The 16,219-nt window shown below is 38.3% G+C and overlaps 1 protein-coding gene across 1 annotated transcript; it reads right to left on the reverse strand.

Annotated features, from left to right (window-relative positions):
- Window positions 1–1,396: 1,396 nt before the first annotated feature.
- On the reverse strand, window positions 1,397–16,190 carry ADPRM (ADP-ribose/CDP-alcohol diphosphatase, manganese dependent). The gene is made up of 4 exons (XM_016121308.2): window positions 16,100–16,190; window positions 7,260–7,877; window positions 6,287–6,403; window positions 1,397–3,622 (listed from the first exon to the last, which is right to left on the reverse strand). Exons 2-4 carry the CDS (start codon window positions 7,858–7,860, stop codon window positions 3,330–3,332), a joined length of 1,011 nt encoding a protein of 336 aa, XP_015976794.1. The 5' UTR covers window positions 7,861–7,877; window positions 16,100–16,190; the 3' UTR covers window positions 1,397–3,329.
- Between the last annotated feature and the right edge of the window lie 29 nt (window positions 16,191–16,219).

Genomic DNA, 16,219 nt, shown 5'->3' on the forward strand with positions numbered 1-16,219 from the left:
AGTGAATAAAATACATTATTAAAGTTCATTTTGTTTCCATTTACTTTTTAAAATATGACTGCTAAAATATTTTACTTATGTGGCTTCCATTTTATTTGTTGGTTAGCGCTGTTTCAGAGCATCTGGATGGCAACTTTTTACACAGGCTAGCATCAAACTCTGTAGTCAAGACACTGTTCCATGAGATTTAGGAACTATTTCACTCAAAAGTATTAGCACCAATCTTGTATGTCAGGAGAATGAAAAATGAGCCTAGTAGTTTGTCTCTCCATTTTATAGCCTTTAATACAATATTAAGTATCCTAAAAATGTTTGTTAAAGGAGGTATGTATGTGTTTTGTTTTACGCAATGGCCACTGGACAGTCAAATTCTTTATTAAGATTTAGATACAGTAAAAGGAAAAAAATATGGTAGTAAAGCAATTAAAGTGAAATTTACTTTAAGGGTCAGTAACATAAAGGATTTCAGTGTTCCAGTGTACATTTAACTTGCATGTTATATATGGCTTTTATACCTTTTAGTATAACTATTAAAACCATACATGAAGAAATGGATTTATTGGCAAATTATATATAGGACCTACCCATCCTCCAAGTAATGCCTGATTCTATGCTTAAAAGACAATAATTTTCCAGTTTTTAAAAAAGTTATGTTCAAGATACACTTTCATCATATCTGCATCTCCCAAACCACACTGTGAATTCTGTGAATATACAGTTCCTTTTAAATCTCTGTAAGTATACAAAAAGAACCAACTTTTGGTGGAAGCTGCCTTTAGAAAACAGCAATGCTTTTAAACTATTTTTCTATTGAATTTAAGCACTAAGTTTAATATTTCTATTATCAGAACCTGTGTTTGGACCTTTTTTCTTCCCATTGTCACTCTTCTACATCAGCCTCTCATTATCTACTGCCTGACCAAAACACATATCTAGCCATCTATCACCCAGCTCAGAAACCTGAAGGTTCCTCACTGTAGAACAAGTTAAATTCTAACTCTGGGAATGCTTTTCAAGGCTCTTCTCCACATAGCCCTAGCTTACCCTTTTCCTGCTTTATTTCTTGCCATACCCCAGCACCTTTTGGTGAATCCTCATAGCATTACTTGCCTCTCCTAAAGGCAGCATATCCTTCAATGCTAGTGCTTATACTATTCTGTCTACTTGAAATGTACTTCCACACCAATTTAAATCATTTTTTTCCTTCTTCAAGTCATCCTTAACCCATTTCCTGTTTAAATAAAAAAAGTATAGCTTGATGCCAGTGTTAATTTTACATAAACACACTCTTTGAGGCTGAAGCAAATCTGACTGGTTTTTAATGTAAAAATAAAATATAAAAACTGCTTTTGGATTTATTTTTAAACAGAACTTGTCTCTAATTCTAATGTAACAGAAATGTTTACATAAAAAGGATTCATCAAATGAATCTTTAACAACTGTTCGAGAACGATGTTAACATCACACATAGGAACACATTTTCTAGGATTTGACATTTCAACACTTAAGAATTACTATACTTTGTAAATGGAAATACCACTAAAAACAGAATGCTATATATAGAATGATGTCATTTGTTTCTAAAGACTACTGATATACTAGAACAATGCAAAAATAATAATAAAAGTGAGATATTTCGTGGCAAACTTCAGGGGTAAGGTTAAAACTATAATTCATGAGTTATCTCAAGGTAAATGGCAGCCACAAACACCATCAGTGAGTATGCTCAAGGCAAACAGAAAACACAAAATGCAACTCCTCCACATTCCCATGGTCCTTTTTTCACACATTTGTATCTAGGGATGTCTCCTCATTCATCAACAAGTTGGTAAATGCAGGGAGCACATTACAGTCACCTCTGTGGCAGGATGTATAATGGCCTTCAAAGATATCTAGGCCCTAACTCCCAGAACCTGAGTGTCATATAACAAAATGAATTTTGCAGATGTGATCGAGTTAAGGATTTTAAGATGAGATTATTCTGGATTATCTGGGTGGGCCTTCAATGTAATCGCAATTATACGAGGGAAGTAGAGAGACTTGACTATGTAGAAGAGGTGATATGACAACAAAGCATAAAGAGATTTGAAAATGCTACCTTGGTGGCTTTGAAGATGAAAGAAGGGGGCCTTAAGCCAAGAAATGTAAGAAATGTAGCTCTAGAAGCTAGAAAAGGCAAGGAAATAATCTGCCCTAGAGCCCCTTGAGGGACCCTGGCCCTGACATCTTAATCTTAACCCAGTGAAAATAATTTCAGAATTCTGACCCCCTAGAACTATAAGAGAACAAATATGTTATTAAAGCCACCGAGTTTGTGGTAATTTGATAAAGCAGCCACAGAAAATATACTTGTACACCCCTATAGTTAGTAGGTACTCTGCGGGGACACTCATGTTGACTAGTATTGGTTTTTTATCTCGTTCTGTTTAAGCCCTGAATCAGCCTTTCTCTGCACTTAAACAGCCCCCATTTGCCATCTAGTACGTATTTCTGCAAATAAGCCAGCATGTATGACAACTGAGCTAAACATGTCCCATTTATCTATAAAGGGAATCGAGGGTAAATTCATGTAGCACTAGCTGGTAGCCCAAACAGACCACATTAGCAGGCACACAGCTGCTCTGGCACTTGATCCTGCTTTAGTTGGAATCACAATAGGACCACATAACTTCTTTGAAGGCCCTTCTTACGGCCTCACATGGGAGGGCACATATTCACCTGTGTGAATAGGACCACCATTCCTTCACATGTGAAGTAACTTGATTATTTTTGGTTTACAAAATAGGAACACAAATCTGTAAAAGTACAATACGATGGATATTCTGAGCAAAAAAATGTCCAAAGCTCATTCACAGAGTAATAAGGAAAAGTTTTACCTAAGCTTATTTTATTATTTTTACTATGAATTTTAAGTAATTTTACATAGCTAATACAGGAACATATTTTCCTTGTAAAAAGTAAAAAAAAACAAAACAAAACAAAAAAACAAACAAAAAAACAAAAAAAAACAGGTAAGGCTAAAATAAAGTTTTAAGGACTATATTCCCCTCCCCTCAACCTCATGCCCCTTCAGTCTCCTCACTGGCTTATTCATGCCACTTTCATTCATTTTCTTTCCAATTTTCAGCACTGGATATATTATTCAAAAATGACATTTCAGAATGTCTTATAAGCCAACACGCACTGAAACCATAAATACATTTTGTTATGCAATTACAATGCTACACAATGAGTCTGAGGATTTTGGGGTGCGGTAGGGGAACAAAACAAGGCTAAATCATCCTCTTTATATAAGGATAAAATAAATCAGACTAAAAATGGAAAGCTTTTTACTTCTTGTAATTCATAATTCTGTCTGGGACTCTACCTCTCCCTTTCAACATCATTTTGTCAGGATAGACATACACTGTGCCAAAAGCCTGGCTGTCCGGAGCTGTTTCAATAACCCCTTCTAGATTGACGTGGTGCACACCAAAAGGATCCTCAGAGTAGCCACCATCGTGAGTGTGACCGGCAAAGAAACACACCACACACTCATGAGCCCATATGACTGCGAGGGCGTCTCTGTAATTCCAGGCCAGGCACACACTATCGGAGGCCTCTGGGTAAATGGGAAGATGGCCTGTTAAAGAGAGAAAGAGTTATGAACCTATTAGGAAATATTTCTTTCACCAAAATAAATGGCTAAAAACTAGTACTCAGGAAAAAAATTTTTATTGCTACTTCACATGGATTGAGACCAGCAAAAATCCAAATACATGAAGAACTAGGTAATCTACACCCATGTCTCTGGGGCATAAAGAAAGGTAAGACAGTTCACACACAAGGGGATAGAGGCCACAGCAGATGTAGGAACCCTGAGATCTCTATGGCCCTACACAGTCTCAAGATGTACAAATATCAAGGGAGACCGAGGGCATCCTGTGAGGGCAGTTTGCAAAGGTAGCCGGATATCAAGCAGCTGTTGTGCTGGAATCGGGTCTCACTGATTTCCTTAAGTATATGAAGTGTAATATACACACAAAGAGATACTCTTAAATAAAAGAACAGTTTAGGGATAGGTCAGTGGATTTCATGTCATTTTTTATAAACACTCAATGTTTTATTAAGAACTGATTTATATACTTTAAACACCTTCAGGAGATCAAAGAAGCCATAGCCATTTTACAGATGAGAACACTGTTATTAAAGTGGGGAATATTCATATTAGATCCCATAGGAGATAAGTGAAAGTAGAGCCAGAAGAATTTCAAATTCCTGATACCAAGATATATATCAGGCTACACTTACACTCTGAAGTATAAGTACAATAGCTCACTGGTCTTTTCTTCTTCCAGTTAAATTGCTTTCCTTTTTTCTTTCTGTTACTGTTTATTTTGATTCTGCTTAGTATCTATTTGTATTACAGGTAAAAAAAGAGAGGGCTAACAGAGTGCACCCCTGCATGCACTTGCACGTGCACACACATGCGTACCCACACACAGACAGCCACTCTTCAAGCTGTGATAGGGCTAAGAGTCCAAAGCAGCTATGTGACTTTCCAGATCTCTTATATGCCATACTGGACTCATCAATCAAATCACTGCAGCACTGGATACAATTAGTTAGTTGCTCCCTTCTTGAAATATGTGACTTCCAGGATACCACCAGTCCTCCTAGTTTTTCTCCAACCTCAATGGATAATAATTCTCATTCTCCTTTACTGATTCCTCATTTCCATCATGTCTTATTAGAAGCATCTGAATGCTTGGGTCTTGGGTTTCACTTCTCTGTCTACAACTTATGGCTTCAAGAGAATTAGACAAAATGACATCTGAGTAGCCAAAAGTAAAGTGCCAAAGCAAACAAAAACAAAAGATAATTTCTATTAGCCATTTTAAACATTGCTAAAGAAAATCTAAGTCACTCAGTTGTTAAAGGTATGTTCACTCAGTTTCTAAGCTAACAGAAAAGTGAAAAATTTAAGAGACTGCTTACATTTAGAGAAGTAGAGAATGTAGAGAAGTGCACTGATATAAGCAAAAGAAATAGGAAGAATACAGGATAGACTGGGAAAGGAAACTGGGGCATAAAACATGGACTCTAGTCTAGCTGTCAGTAGCTGACAGTTGTATGATTTTAGCTGTGTAGTTTAGACTCTTTTGGTTCGGTTTCTTTATCTTTAAAATTAAAGATTTGACTTATGATCCTTGGCAATGGAAAACTAAAAAGCTGCGAAAAGTCAAAAAGTATCCCAGTTTTTGAGACAACTTTTTGTAAAGCCAAAATACTATCACATCATGCCAATAATTGCTGAGTGTACCTTATCTTTTCCAAACTGTGAATGACATTTGATATACTAATGATAGGGGAAACACCCCTACTCCATCTACTTGTTTTTACTACATCAGTAGATTAACTATATCTATAGATAGAAACCTATTTTTATATCATCAACTATCTGAATAGCCTATCATTTTCAGAGTTTTCATGTTCACAGTTTCACTTAATGCAGTATTGAGAAAATTGAAATTTGCAGGTTAGACATTTGCTCACACAGCTCAAAGAAAAAAGAGCCAGAATGGCATTCCATCCTCGTGACCCTCAGTTCAGTCTTCTCAACCATTATGCCTCATTAATTAGATCCCTAAAATAAGGGATCTAATCTCAGCCCCTAATCCAAGCACATCAACTTGCAAATCCAAATTCAGTTCTTTGTGTATGCATGCACATGCACACACTCACATCTGAGTGTATTTAAGCACCTCCAGAATCCTACAATCTCTGATGACAGCATGTCTGTCAAAAATGAGTCTAAATGAAAATACTAATACCATAAGTGCTCATTGCCAGTTGTGCCTCTAACACTCATTCTTGTTATGTCGGCTTTGCTTTTACCCAGACAGCAGAGGCCTTTACTTGGTGGCCACTGCACTGACAGGTAGGTCTCCTAAGGCTGAGGTTTGGTATGGGAAGCCTGGACTGAATTTTTCATTTAAATATTACTACGTTAATTGATCCCATTTGGGGAGATTCTACTCTGAAATGTACCAGGTCAACTCATAGACTCTAATATTTGGCAAGATATTTTGTTATTTTAAAATTCCTCAACCTTAACTGTTAATCTCATATTCGGATCATTTGTCAATAAAAAAATTTTAACTAGGCATTCATTTTATAGAAAGGTGATATCACAATATTTTGTTAATATGCTTTAAAATCTAACTTTTCCCATTCTCTAAAATACAGATGTTTAACATAAACAAATAAATAAATGCAAGTGTAAACAAATCATTTAAATACTTACTCACTATTACCACCTTTTCTTGGTTTGTGTCAGAGAATGTAAGGACTTCATTCAACCAGTTCAGCTGTTCTTGACTGAATCCTCCATTAAACTGGACAAACTGAGGCTCAGAAAGTCCTAAAATGAATTCTATAAGTTAGATCCGTCAAATATAATTTTTTTTTTGTCCTTATCAGGGCATTCGAACTTAGCTAACATGGGACACTTGTACTTTTCTTTAGGAACATTTGGCAGTAATTGACTTAAAAAAGGAAACCAAAAGAACTTAGAGCAATATACAAATAAATCACATTGTACCTTACTCCTAGTCTTGACACTCCTCTGCTTACTTCACTAGCTTTCTGTTCACTGAAAATAAGATACAGATTCCTTACTGTGTTCACTGAGCTACTTCAAAATCATCCGGCACCACACTAGCCCTTTTCTGCGTTCAAGAATGCCACTTAGTGCCTTTGCATTTGTTTTTCCCTCTGTCTCAAATACTCTTCCCAAGGATGACTCCTTCATTAAGGTTTCAGCTTAAATGTTTTTCTCCTTGGAGAGGCTATCTGTGACAACCTAAACCAAAATAGTCCCCCTAGTCCTTCTCCATTATTATACTTTATTTTCTTGATAGTTCTCATCATTGTGGAAATAATCCTGTTTGTTTCATTTATCATCTGTCCTGCTCACCCACTTTTCTTGTTCCCTCCACTCTATCCACAAAAAGGTGATACTGTCAGTATTCTTACAGTTTTGAATAGCTAAGCTCTAGAGAAAGTCCTTGGCCCAGAATAGGCATTCAGATATTTGTTAAATAAATCGGGAACCAAGTGCAACCAATCCATGTGCCATGAAGCTTGTGAGAAATCCTGACCCTGAACAACAGCGACAATATACTTTTACCTTAATCATCCATCTTCCTGCTGAATAAAAGGTAGCTGAAGAATTTAAAGACAATGTATTAGACTCTCAGCTCAAAGGAATAATTCACCTTGAGGACTATTCAATTCCAAATTTGGATTGTGCTCCCTCAGCATCTTCAGACACTGCTGGTATTTTGGAGAAGACTGATCCACGCCCAAAACACTCAAGTCATAAGCATCAAGTAAAATGAACCGGAATTTAGGGAATGGTACAAAATGATAAGCATAATAATTCCCTGAAGTCACAGTCCCAGGATGATGTACAATCTGGTCTTCTAAATACTTTGTGTTCAGTTTAGAGTTCGTTAAATAGTCTCTGCTGAAGTTATAGAATTCATGATTTCCCCATGTATGATGAACTGGGACTTTAAGCATTTGAAACACATTCATAACAAGTTCTAGTGACTTTTCCGATGCTTTATACTGTGCATTATATCCATCGATGATATCTCCAAGCTGAAGTACACAACAGGGTAGGATGCGTTCTTTATTCCAGTGTTCAATAGCACCCTGTAAGTGAAGAAGACTATGTCTGTAGTATCTCCGTCTGTTTCCTTGGTAATTATAGCCATCTTCTAAATTAGCATATTGAATATCTGCTATAACTCCAAAGGAGAAGAGAAGTTCTGAACTCTCATTTACGGTTCCAGGACTGGGCTTATCATCCATAACCTCCAAACAAGTTTCTAAATAAAATAAAAAGATAACCATGTTATAAACATCTTCATTTTCTAAATGGTAAAGTGGATATTAAACAATAGTTAATCCACTGGATAGCTTGGTATCAAGAAAAGTACATGGGCTTTAAAGTGTAATGGTCTTAGGTCCAAATTACCAAGTCCTTGAAATGTTTCAGTTTTCTCATCTGTGAAAAAGATAACCTCTATTCTTTAGAAGAGTAATAACTTACAAAAGGGTGTTGTTATCCTCTTAATGAATAGGCTTTCTAATTCTAGTAAAATTCAATTCAAATCTGGTACAATCTGTAATTTTAAGATATACCAGTTTTAAACACACGTGAGCAGGTATCCATGTGTGTGCATGCACACGCGCGCGTGCACACAAAGACACTTTCTACAAACACCAAAATAAGTCTATCAAAACTTCAGGATTTTTTCTGAAAGTCATATATTGCACTCATTCATTGCATTTTACACACTAGATTCCTACCATAGGTTATTTTGTGTTAGGCTGGATCTTTTCTCTTTGTTGGTGGATAGGTCACCTTAAAAAAAAATTTCTTTTATATCTGGAATAACAGGGAGAGGCAATAAAGATATGAGAACAATGATTTTTTTATTTAAAGTACACAGTACATTGCTTAGACATCTATATAGTTCATAAAATGATCCCCCCAATTGCACCCTCCCTCCCCGACCCTCCACCTAGCCAATATATAGTGCTAACTGCATTCCCTATGCCATGCTCCCCATCCCCGTGACCATCTATCTGCTATTAATTTGTACTTCTTTAGCCCTTCACCTCATTCTCCCAGCCCCGCAAACTCCCCTGCCTGCTGTCCTACACCAAATTGTCCACTATATTTGTGAGTCTGTTTTTGATTAGTCTGTTCCTATTCCTTAGATTCTACATATAAGTGAAATCATATAATGTTTATCTTTTGCTGTCTGACTTAAATTTACTTTCTAGGTCCATCAAAACAGTATCTTTCTCCAGCCCCTTCCTTTTCATATGTAGGGGTCTTGTTTTCTTATCCTTTCAGCCACTCTATCTTTTCGTTGGAGTACTTAATTCTTTTCCTATTTATTGACAGGAATGTAGTTATTACCATTCTTTATTTTGATAAAGATACGTGTTTTTTCTACTTTCAACATTTCCTGTAATACTGGCTTGGTGGTGATAAATTCCTTTAGCTTATTTTTGTCTGGGAAGCTCTTTATCTGTCTTTCAATTCTAAGTGATAGCTTTGCTGGATAAATTGTTCTTGGTTGTTTACCCTGGGTCTTTATCTTGTAGAATATTTTTTGCCAAGCCCTTCTGTCCTGCATAGTTTTTGTGAAATCAGCTGCCAGTCTTCTGTGTTTTCCTTTATATGTAATTATTTGTTTTTCTCTTGCTGTTTTTAATATTCTTCGTATTTAACCTTTGGCATTTTGATTATGATGTGTCTAAGTATGGGCCTCTCTGGATCCCTGATTTTGGAATTCTCTGAGCTTCCTGGGGTTTAATGTCCATTTCCTTCACCGGGTTAGGTTAGGAAGTTTTTGATCATTTCTTCGAACGGCTGTTCAACATCTTCATTTCCTTCAAGTACACTGATCAGACCAATATTCAGAGCTTTAATAATGTCCCATAGCCTTCTTAAATTATTTTTATAGTCTTGGCATCTTTTTTCTTGCCATTCTGTCCTCTAGATAGGGCATTTGATCCTCTTCTTTATTCACTGTGCTTTTTCCTTTGTTTATTCCATTTAATATACTTCTCATCTCAGACAATGTGTTCTTCATTTCAGACTGGTTCCCTTTTATAATTTCCATTTCCATTTTTGTTTTTTATTTCTTTGTGGAGTTTCTCACTGAATTTATCTACACTTCCCAAAAGTTCATTGAGCATCTTTATAACCAGTGTTTTGAACTCTGCATCTGGTAGATTACTTGACTCCATTATATCTGGATCTCTATTCTGTTCTCTCATATGGTTTCTGCTTCTTTGTCTTCCCATTTTGGCTGCCTTTCCATGTCTGTTTCTATGTACCACACAAGGCTCCTAAGTTTCCCAGTCTTATAAGTGTGGATTTATGAAGTAGGTATCCAGTGGCACAGTCCTGAGAGGGGTTCAGCTGCAGGCCAAAATTAGCCCAAGCCTCTACCCCTCTGGGGCCACCTATTAAAATTAAGCAAGCAATCCATAGATGCTGTGCTTATAGTTGCCTCAAAAGGCCACACCGGAAACCAAGGCTGCCTCCATCATGAGTCTCAGCAAGGAGCACCTGACTTGCAGAGGATACACCTGGATGTGGCTTGGGTGGGGCTGCATATTGGGGGAGGCAGGGTTTCAGGGAATCCGGGCAGAGCGAACCGTTATCCAGTTTCATGACGTCAGGGCTATGGTGGAGCTGTGTCCCTGCACTGGGAGCAGAGGAGGGTTCGACAGGGAACAATGGATACCACTGGCATTCCGTACAGAGCGAATCTCGCCGGGGCCCTCACTCCAGCAATGACTCCCTGTAAGTCCTGGGTGTACCCCTGCACGTAGCTGAATTGGCACCGGTGCTCAGAGCGAGCAGATCCATGATTGTGAAAATCTGCTCACAGACGCAGTCACTTTAAGAGGTGGCTGTCACTGCTGCTGCCTCCATCTACATCTCAGCCACTGGAGAACAGGTGGCCCCGTGTCCTCGCCTCATCCTACCTTCTGCCGTTGCAGGGTGCTTTCTTGGATTTCTCCTTAGTTGTATGGCTTGTTCACCTAGATCCCAGGTGATTTTTTTCTTGCTGCTGCTCCTTGTTTCCATCACAACTTTGGTCACCAGAGGTGTGAACAGAGTCTATATTGTCTATGCCATTTTTTTCTCTCTTCTGAGAGGAATAATTTGAAACAAAAAAATCCAGCACAAAAACTATGATGCTGACATGATCATTTTTATTTCTGAGTTGTGATTCTTCAATAGCTGGATGCTTATTTGCACCAGCTTTTAAAAACTTGAATATTAACTCCCCTACAACCAAAACACATTATCTTTCTTACACATGATCTCTGCCCTGCCCCAGCAGACACATAGATTTTGACTTGAAAAGCTATTATTTTATATTGTTTACAATCTAAATCTATAATCATTTATCATCATTTATCATCTTGTGAGAGTCAAGAATATTAAAGAGTAAAATAATAATCAAAATCCTAACTTGTCAACTATTCTGTTATAAAGGCTACAGTAATAAATTCTGTTGTGGTAGCTTAGTTAATTAAAACCTAGTTGTTTCTAAAAATTCATTTAGAATTTCTAAAATCACTTTCAGACTACTGGTCTCCAGTCATTTGCTGGAGAACTCATATAACCAGAGTTCTTCTACAGATATGTGAAATTCTAATTGTCACAAAGCTCCTATGAGAGGTAAAGGTGACAACTCCACAATCAGCAAGAAGGGCCACACTTTAATTTGACTCATTTTAGAATTAGGAGCTTTTCATTCTATAATTGTTAATACTAATGACATACTTTCCATCTGATCCACCCAATTATGAGTTTTAACTACTTTCCTTTCTTTCGTAATCTAAATAGGTATAATTATCCCTAAAACAGGTAAAACAGCACCAGAAAAAAGATGGGAGATCCTAAAAAATTGCTTGGTGTTCTTACACTTTTTTTTTTCATTTGCTAATTTCTTTCCGCAGACCCCATTTGAAAACCCCACTAGATGTTAAGTCAGTCCATATGTATGAGAGGTGATATAGATGAGATAATCTGATTTGGAAAGTAAACAATTCATATACAATTATAATAAATACAAAATTCATCTAATCTGAAAATCTCTAGTCTTATTAGATTTCAAATATGTGATTCCAAATACAAATTAACAGCAGAATTAAACTAGAAGATAATTTACTAAGTGTTAGTGAAAGGTGTTTACCAAAGCTTAAGAAAAAACTTTCTCAGAGTGCTTTTATCCAATGCCAAATGAGATTGTTTATTTTTATCTTTAAACCCAGAGCCTTCAAATTGTATTGTGGAACTCCTAGAGGGCATTTAGTCCCAATTAATTTGATCTTTTCTCCAGTAGACTGCTGTTTTTTGTTGTTCTTGTCATTTGTTGCCTACCCAGCATTCGTTCTGTTCTTCTGGTAAGAGCACCTCCATGTCTCTTTAGGCAACTACCCGATTCCTCACACTCCACGTGACTCATGGAGAGGTGCAAACACATTACTCAAGCCTGGCCTATTTTAAAAGCCCAGTTTCCCTCTGGTCAGTTAGGGGTAGGCATATAACCCAAGCTGGGCCTGAGGCCAGCCCCGGAACTTTTGCTGGACTACTAGCAAAGCTATTAAAACTACTTCTGCTAAGCTAATAAGACTAGAATTAGGAGGGGAAAGTAAACTGAGAAGAAATCCAATGTAGAAGGAAGCAAATCTGACTAATGGAAAGAAGTAGAGTTCTGGGAACATTGGTTGAATACCTGGATCCACCTGTCCCTGCTAAAACTACCCTGGGTCATTTAGTTCAACAGCCAAGGGTACTACACTTTGAGCTTAAACTCAAATTGAATTGGCTTTAAATTTTCTGTCATGTGATTCCAAAAGTCCTGTCAGATACACCTTCCACTGGAAAACAGTTCGGTTTAGTGAAACTTATGGATGTACTAAGATTTGTTAAAGAAAATTAAGCAACATAGAAAAAACCAGCTAGGGCCACACACTTCAACCCAGTAATGTGTTCTGGCAGGAGAGGTGGGGAGAGATCCAAAATGCAGAATACACATAGCTTTTAAAAATAAGGTTATGGATAGAGAACATGCAATTTAATTAAATAAAGAAATTATTTTGAAAAACATAAACTTAAAATCATACTGGATTTGTTAAGGGAAAGATAAGAGGCAAGAGGGGAGGACAAGGCCACATTCAAGGAAAGACGATTAGAATCAGAAATGAGTAAAGCAAGGCAAAAAGAACTAACTAGGCAGGGAATTGACTCTGCTGAATGGTTCAGTCTTTTATTTTATGGCTCTGGGAGATACCAGTGAACTCAGAAAGATTGGTCCTGGTGGATGGAGAGAATAAAAACCCAAAGACACCTCCAGTGAGAAGATTTAGAATTAAAAGCATTCTAATGCCATGCTCCACTAAATACACACAAAACGGTGGGTGAGTAGAGGATAATAATTGTTAAAACTAATAATGGCTGTATGAGTTTTATTCACTCTACTTTTATGTCCTTAAATGTCCATAATATGAAATTTTTAACCCATTTCCCTACTGCCCCGAGAATACTCATGAGCAGTGCTTGCAGCTGCAGCATTTATCCTGAGATAACTCATGGATTACAGTCCTAACCTTACCCCCAACGTTTGCTATGAAATATATCGTTTTTATTGTTTCTGCATTGCTCTAGTATATCAACAGTCTTTAAAACAAATGGCATTATTCTATTTAAAGCAATTTTCAGTAGTTCAATCACTGAAAATGTCAAATCCTAGAAAATGTAGTATTCATAAGCATGATGTTAAATGAACGCTCGCAGCGAGCTACATTTTTTCTTCTAACTGGGAAAAGGATTAAAAAGCATTCTGGACCTGAGATGAAGTAAAAAAGTTAAGAGTGCCTAGAAGGTCACACAAAGTTGGGCCTAGCTGTCCTAGTCAAAACAACCTAAAGGGGTCCCAAACCCACATGTCCGTTGCCAGTTAGGAACGCAGACACACAGTGGGAGGCAAGCAGCTGGCGAGCAAGGGAAGCTTCAACTGTATCTGCAGCTGCTCCCCACCACTAGCATCACAACCTCAGCTCTACCTCAGATCATCAGGCATTAGCTTCTCATAGGAGCACCGGTTCCTGGTGCCAAAAGGTTGGGGACCACTGGCCTAATTATATCAAGCACAAATTCGATCAGCCTTGTCACTAATGATAGAATAATTATCAAATGATAACATCTGTGTCCTATCTCTTTCAAGAAAAGTAAATTGAAAGAAGAGAAAAATCTCAGTTGGGAATCTTGGTGGTTTAATAGTAATAAAAGTGACAGGTTTATACTGGATAATATTTTAGGTATCTTAACATTATAGTTTCATGGGTCCATCGAATCTGGCTCATAAGTGTTATTAGCAATTCATCCAATGTATAGTTAGTTATAAAACATCTACGTTGTGTCAGAAACTATTTTAGAAGATTGCATTTTATTTAACATTAAAATTTAATATGAAGATGTATAAAAATGCTCTGGCAAACAAACAAAGTTATTAAAAGAATCACTCTGGAATAAAAATTTAACAGTCTAGCCAAAAACACTACTGAACTTGATTTTAATATATGAGACATAAGTTTGATCAATTAACCTACAACAGAGCAAAAGAATGAACAGGGGCTTTGGAAACATGGTTGGGTGAGAGACGACCCCAGATATTTCCCCTTGAAACAACAATAAGCTGAATGTCTAAAACGCAACAAAAAACAACCAAATGGCACACCAGCATGTCTGAGCATGGGATCTGCGCATAGGAGCTACCAGAGATCAGAACCCCCATGTCAGGTGGTGGACTGGGAGAAATAAAGAAGCTGCCTCTCCCAACCCCCTGAGCTGCCTGTAGGAAGAAGGGGAAGGGAGAAGGAGCGGCAAGCTCCCTCGGCAGCCCTGCCTAGGAGTGCTGTGAGCTCACCGTGGCCAGCCGACTACAAGGCCCAGTCATCGGGGCAGAAGGCAGAGAGAAGCGGGACAGCAGAAAAACAACAGTTGATTTTTATCAGCCACAATTGCAAAACCAAGGCTGAGCCACAGCCCCCAACTCCCAACCCAGAATGCCCTCCAAGACCAATCACCAAACGCAACCAAAACTGTTGCTAACACTGACAGGGACTGAAACAGAGGGTAGCAAGTGTGATTAAATATCTATCAGAAAATAAGGCATTTTTAAGGCTTTATATAAAGCAGGGATCCAAGAGGTTTAGATGCCACCTACTGGATACCAAAAGAAAAGTGCCTTCTCTGCAGCAGGCTAGAGAGTCCTTTATATGCTCATTGTCTAAATAAGCAAGGTGGTTTTGTCTTGTCAATTCGAGGAAAAATTTCTTCCCAGGCAAACATATGAAAATAAGAAGGTAAAAATTCTGACCAGCTACAAGCAACTTCAAGAGAGAAAATTTAGTTTGATTAAAAACGATTTGAATACTGCATATCAATGTAATTGGGGGAAAAAATATTTACCAAAAAAAAAAAAAAAATTGAAGTGCTAAGTATTTACTTTGATCAGAAATTCCAGTTCAACTTTGGAATCAAGAAACATGGGTGATATCAGACTACACCTTTTCTGCACTGGAAAGGAGTACACTTGACTAGTTACACCAGCTCACAGAAAATACCGTGCTTCACTCCCAGAACACCCAGGCAAGAGCTGCTTCTCATTGGAAGCCCACTGAAAAATAGCCACGCAGGAGTGAGATCTGAAGGAACAGAATTAGAAGGCGATTTTTTCCTTTTTCGGTATTTTGCAAATCTACCACAGAAGTGGGGTGGGGAAGGGTTAAGACGACAGATACTGAAACATAAACAAAGACAGACAGAATGAGAGCTAAACTTTCAGAAGAAATGAAAAATAAACCTCTGAAAGCTCTCAGCCTCGTTAATATAGGGCTGTACCTAAACAAATAAGCAGTCCCAGATGAGGAACTCATCAACAAACTTCAAACCACTAAACTGAAGGAGGCGGCGTCAACGAGAACATTTTAAGAAACTGAGACCCAGAGAGACTAAATTAAGGGATGGTGCAGTATATACTACTTCGTACTGTGCCGTTATTTATAATTAGTTTGTTTATATTATAACCTGGAAATAACTGGAAGCCCCAGGCACTTCAGTCATACTTGACTCGCCCTTGCCACCCTAACTACTCAAAATATCCTAATTAGCAATCCAAAACAAAGTTAATTTCAAAAGCAACGGGTTGGCTTGGAGCTGCAAAGAGGGTCAACAGCCGCACAATTCCACTTGACTGGTCTCCATACTGAGCAGAAAGAGGGCCACAAGGGTGGGGATGCTAGATGCCACCAGTCCCCGGACAGTGCTCTCTCTTTTTCGAGGTTGGGGGTACCCAGCAGAGTTAGGAGCCCCTCGCGCTCACGACCTCCCCCCTAGGCCCCGCCGCGCAGCCTGGACCCCTAAGCAACCACCCTCCTCCAGGTCCTGCTACCCACCCACGCCCAGCCTGGACCAAGCCGAGTCCATCCGCGAGGAACCACCTACCACGCGCCAGCTCCTTTGCGAAAGGATCCAAGACTACCCGTAGGCGACCGCGCCACCATCGAGCCGCGCGGAGAGAGGTGCTCCTCCTGATTTCCGGAGGAAGCGGAAACGGTGCCGGAA

The sequence above is a fragment of the Rousettus aegyptiacus genome, unplaced genomic scaffold (genome assembly GCF_014176215.1).
Source record: "Rousettus aegyptiacus isolate mRouAeg1 unplaced genomic scaffold, mRouAeg1.p scaffold_m13_p_6, whole genome shotgun sequence".
NCBI lineage: Eukaryota > Metazoa > Chordata > Mammalia > Chiroptera > Pteropodidae > Rousettus > Rousettus aegyptiacus.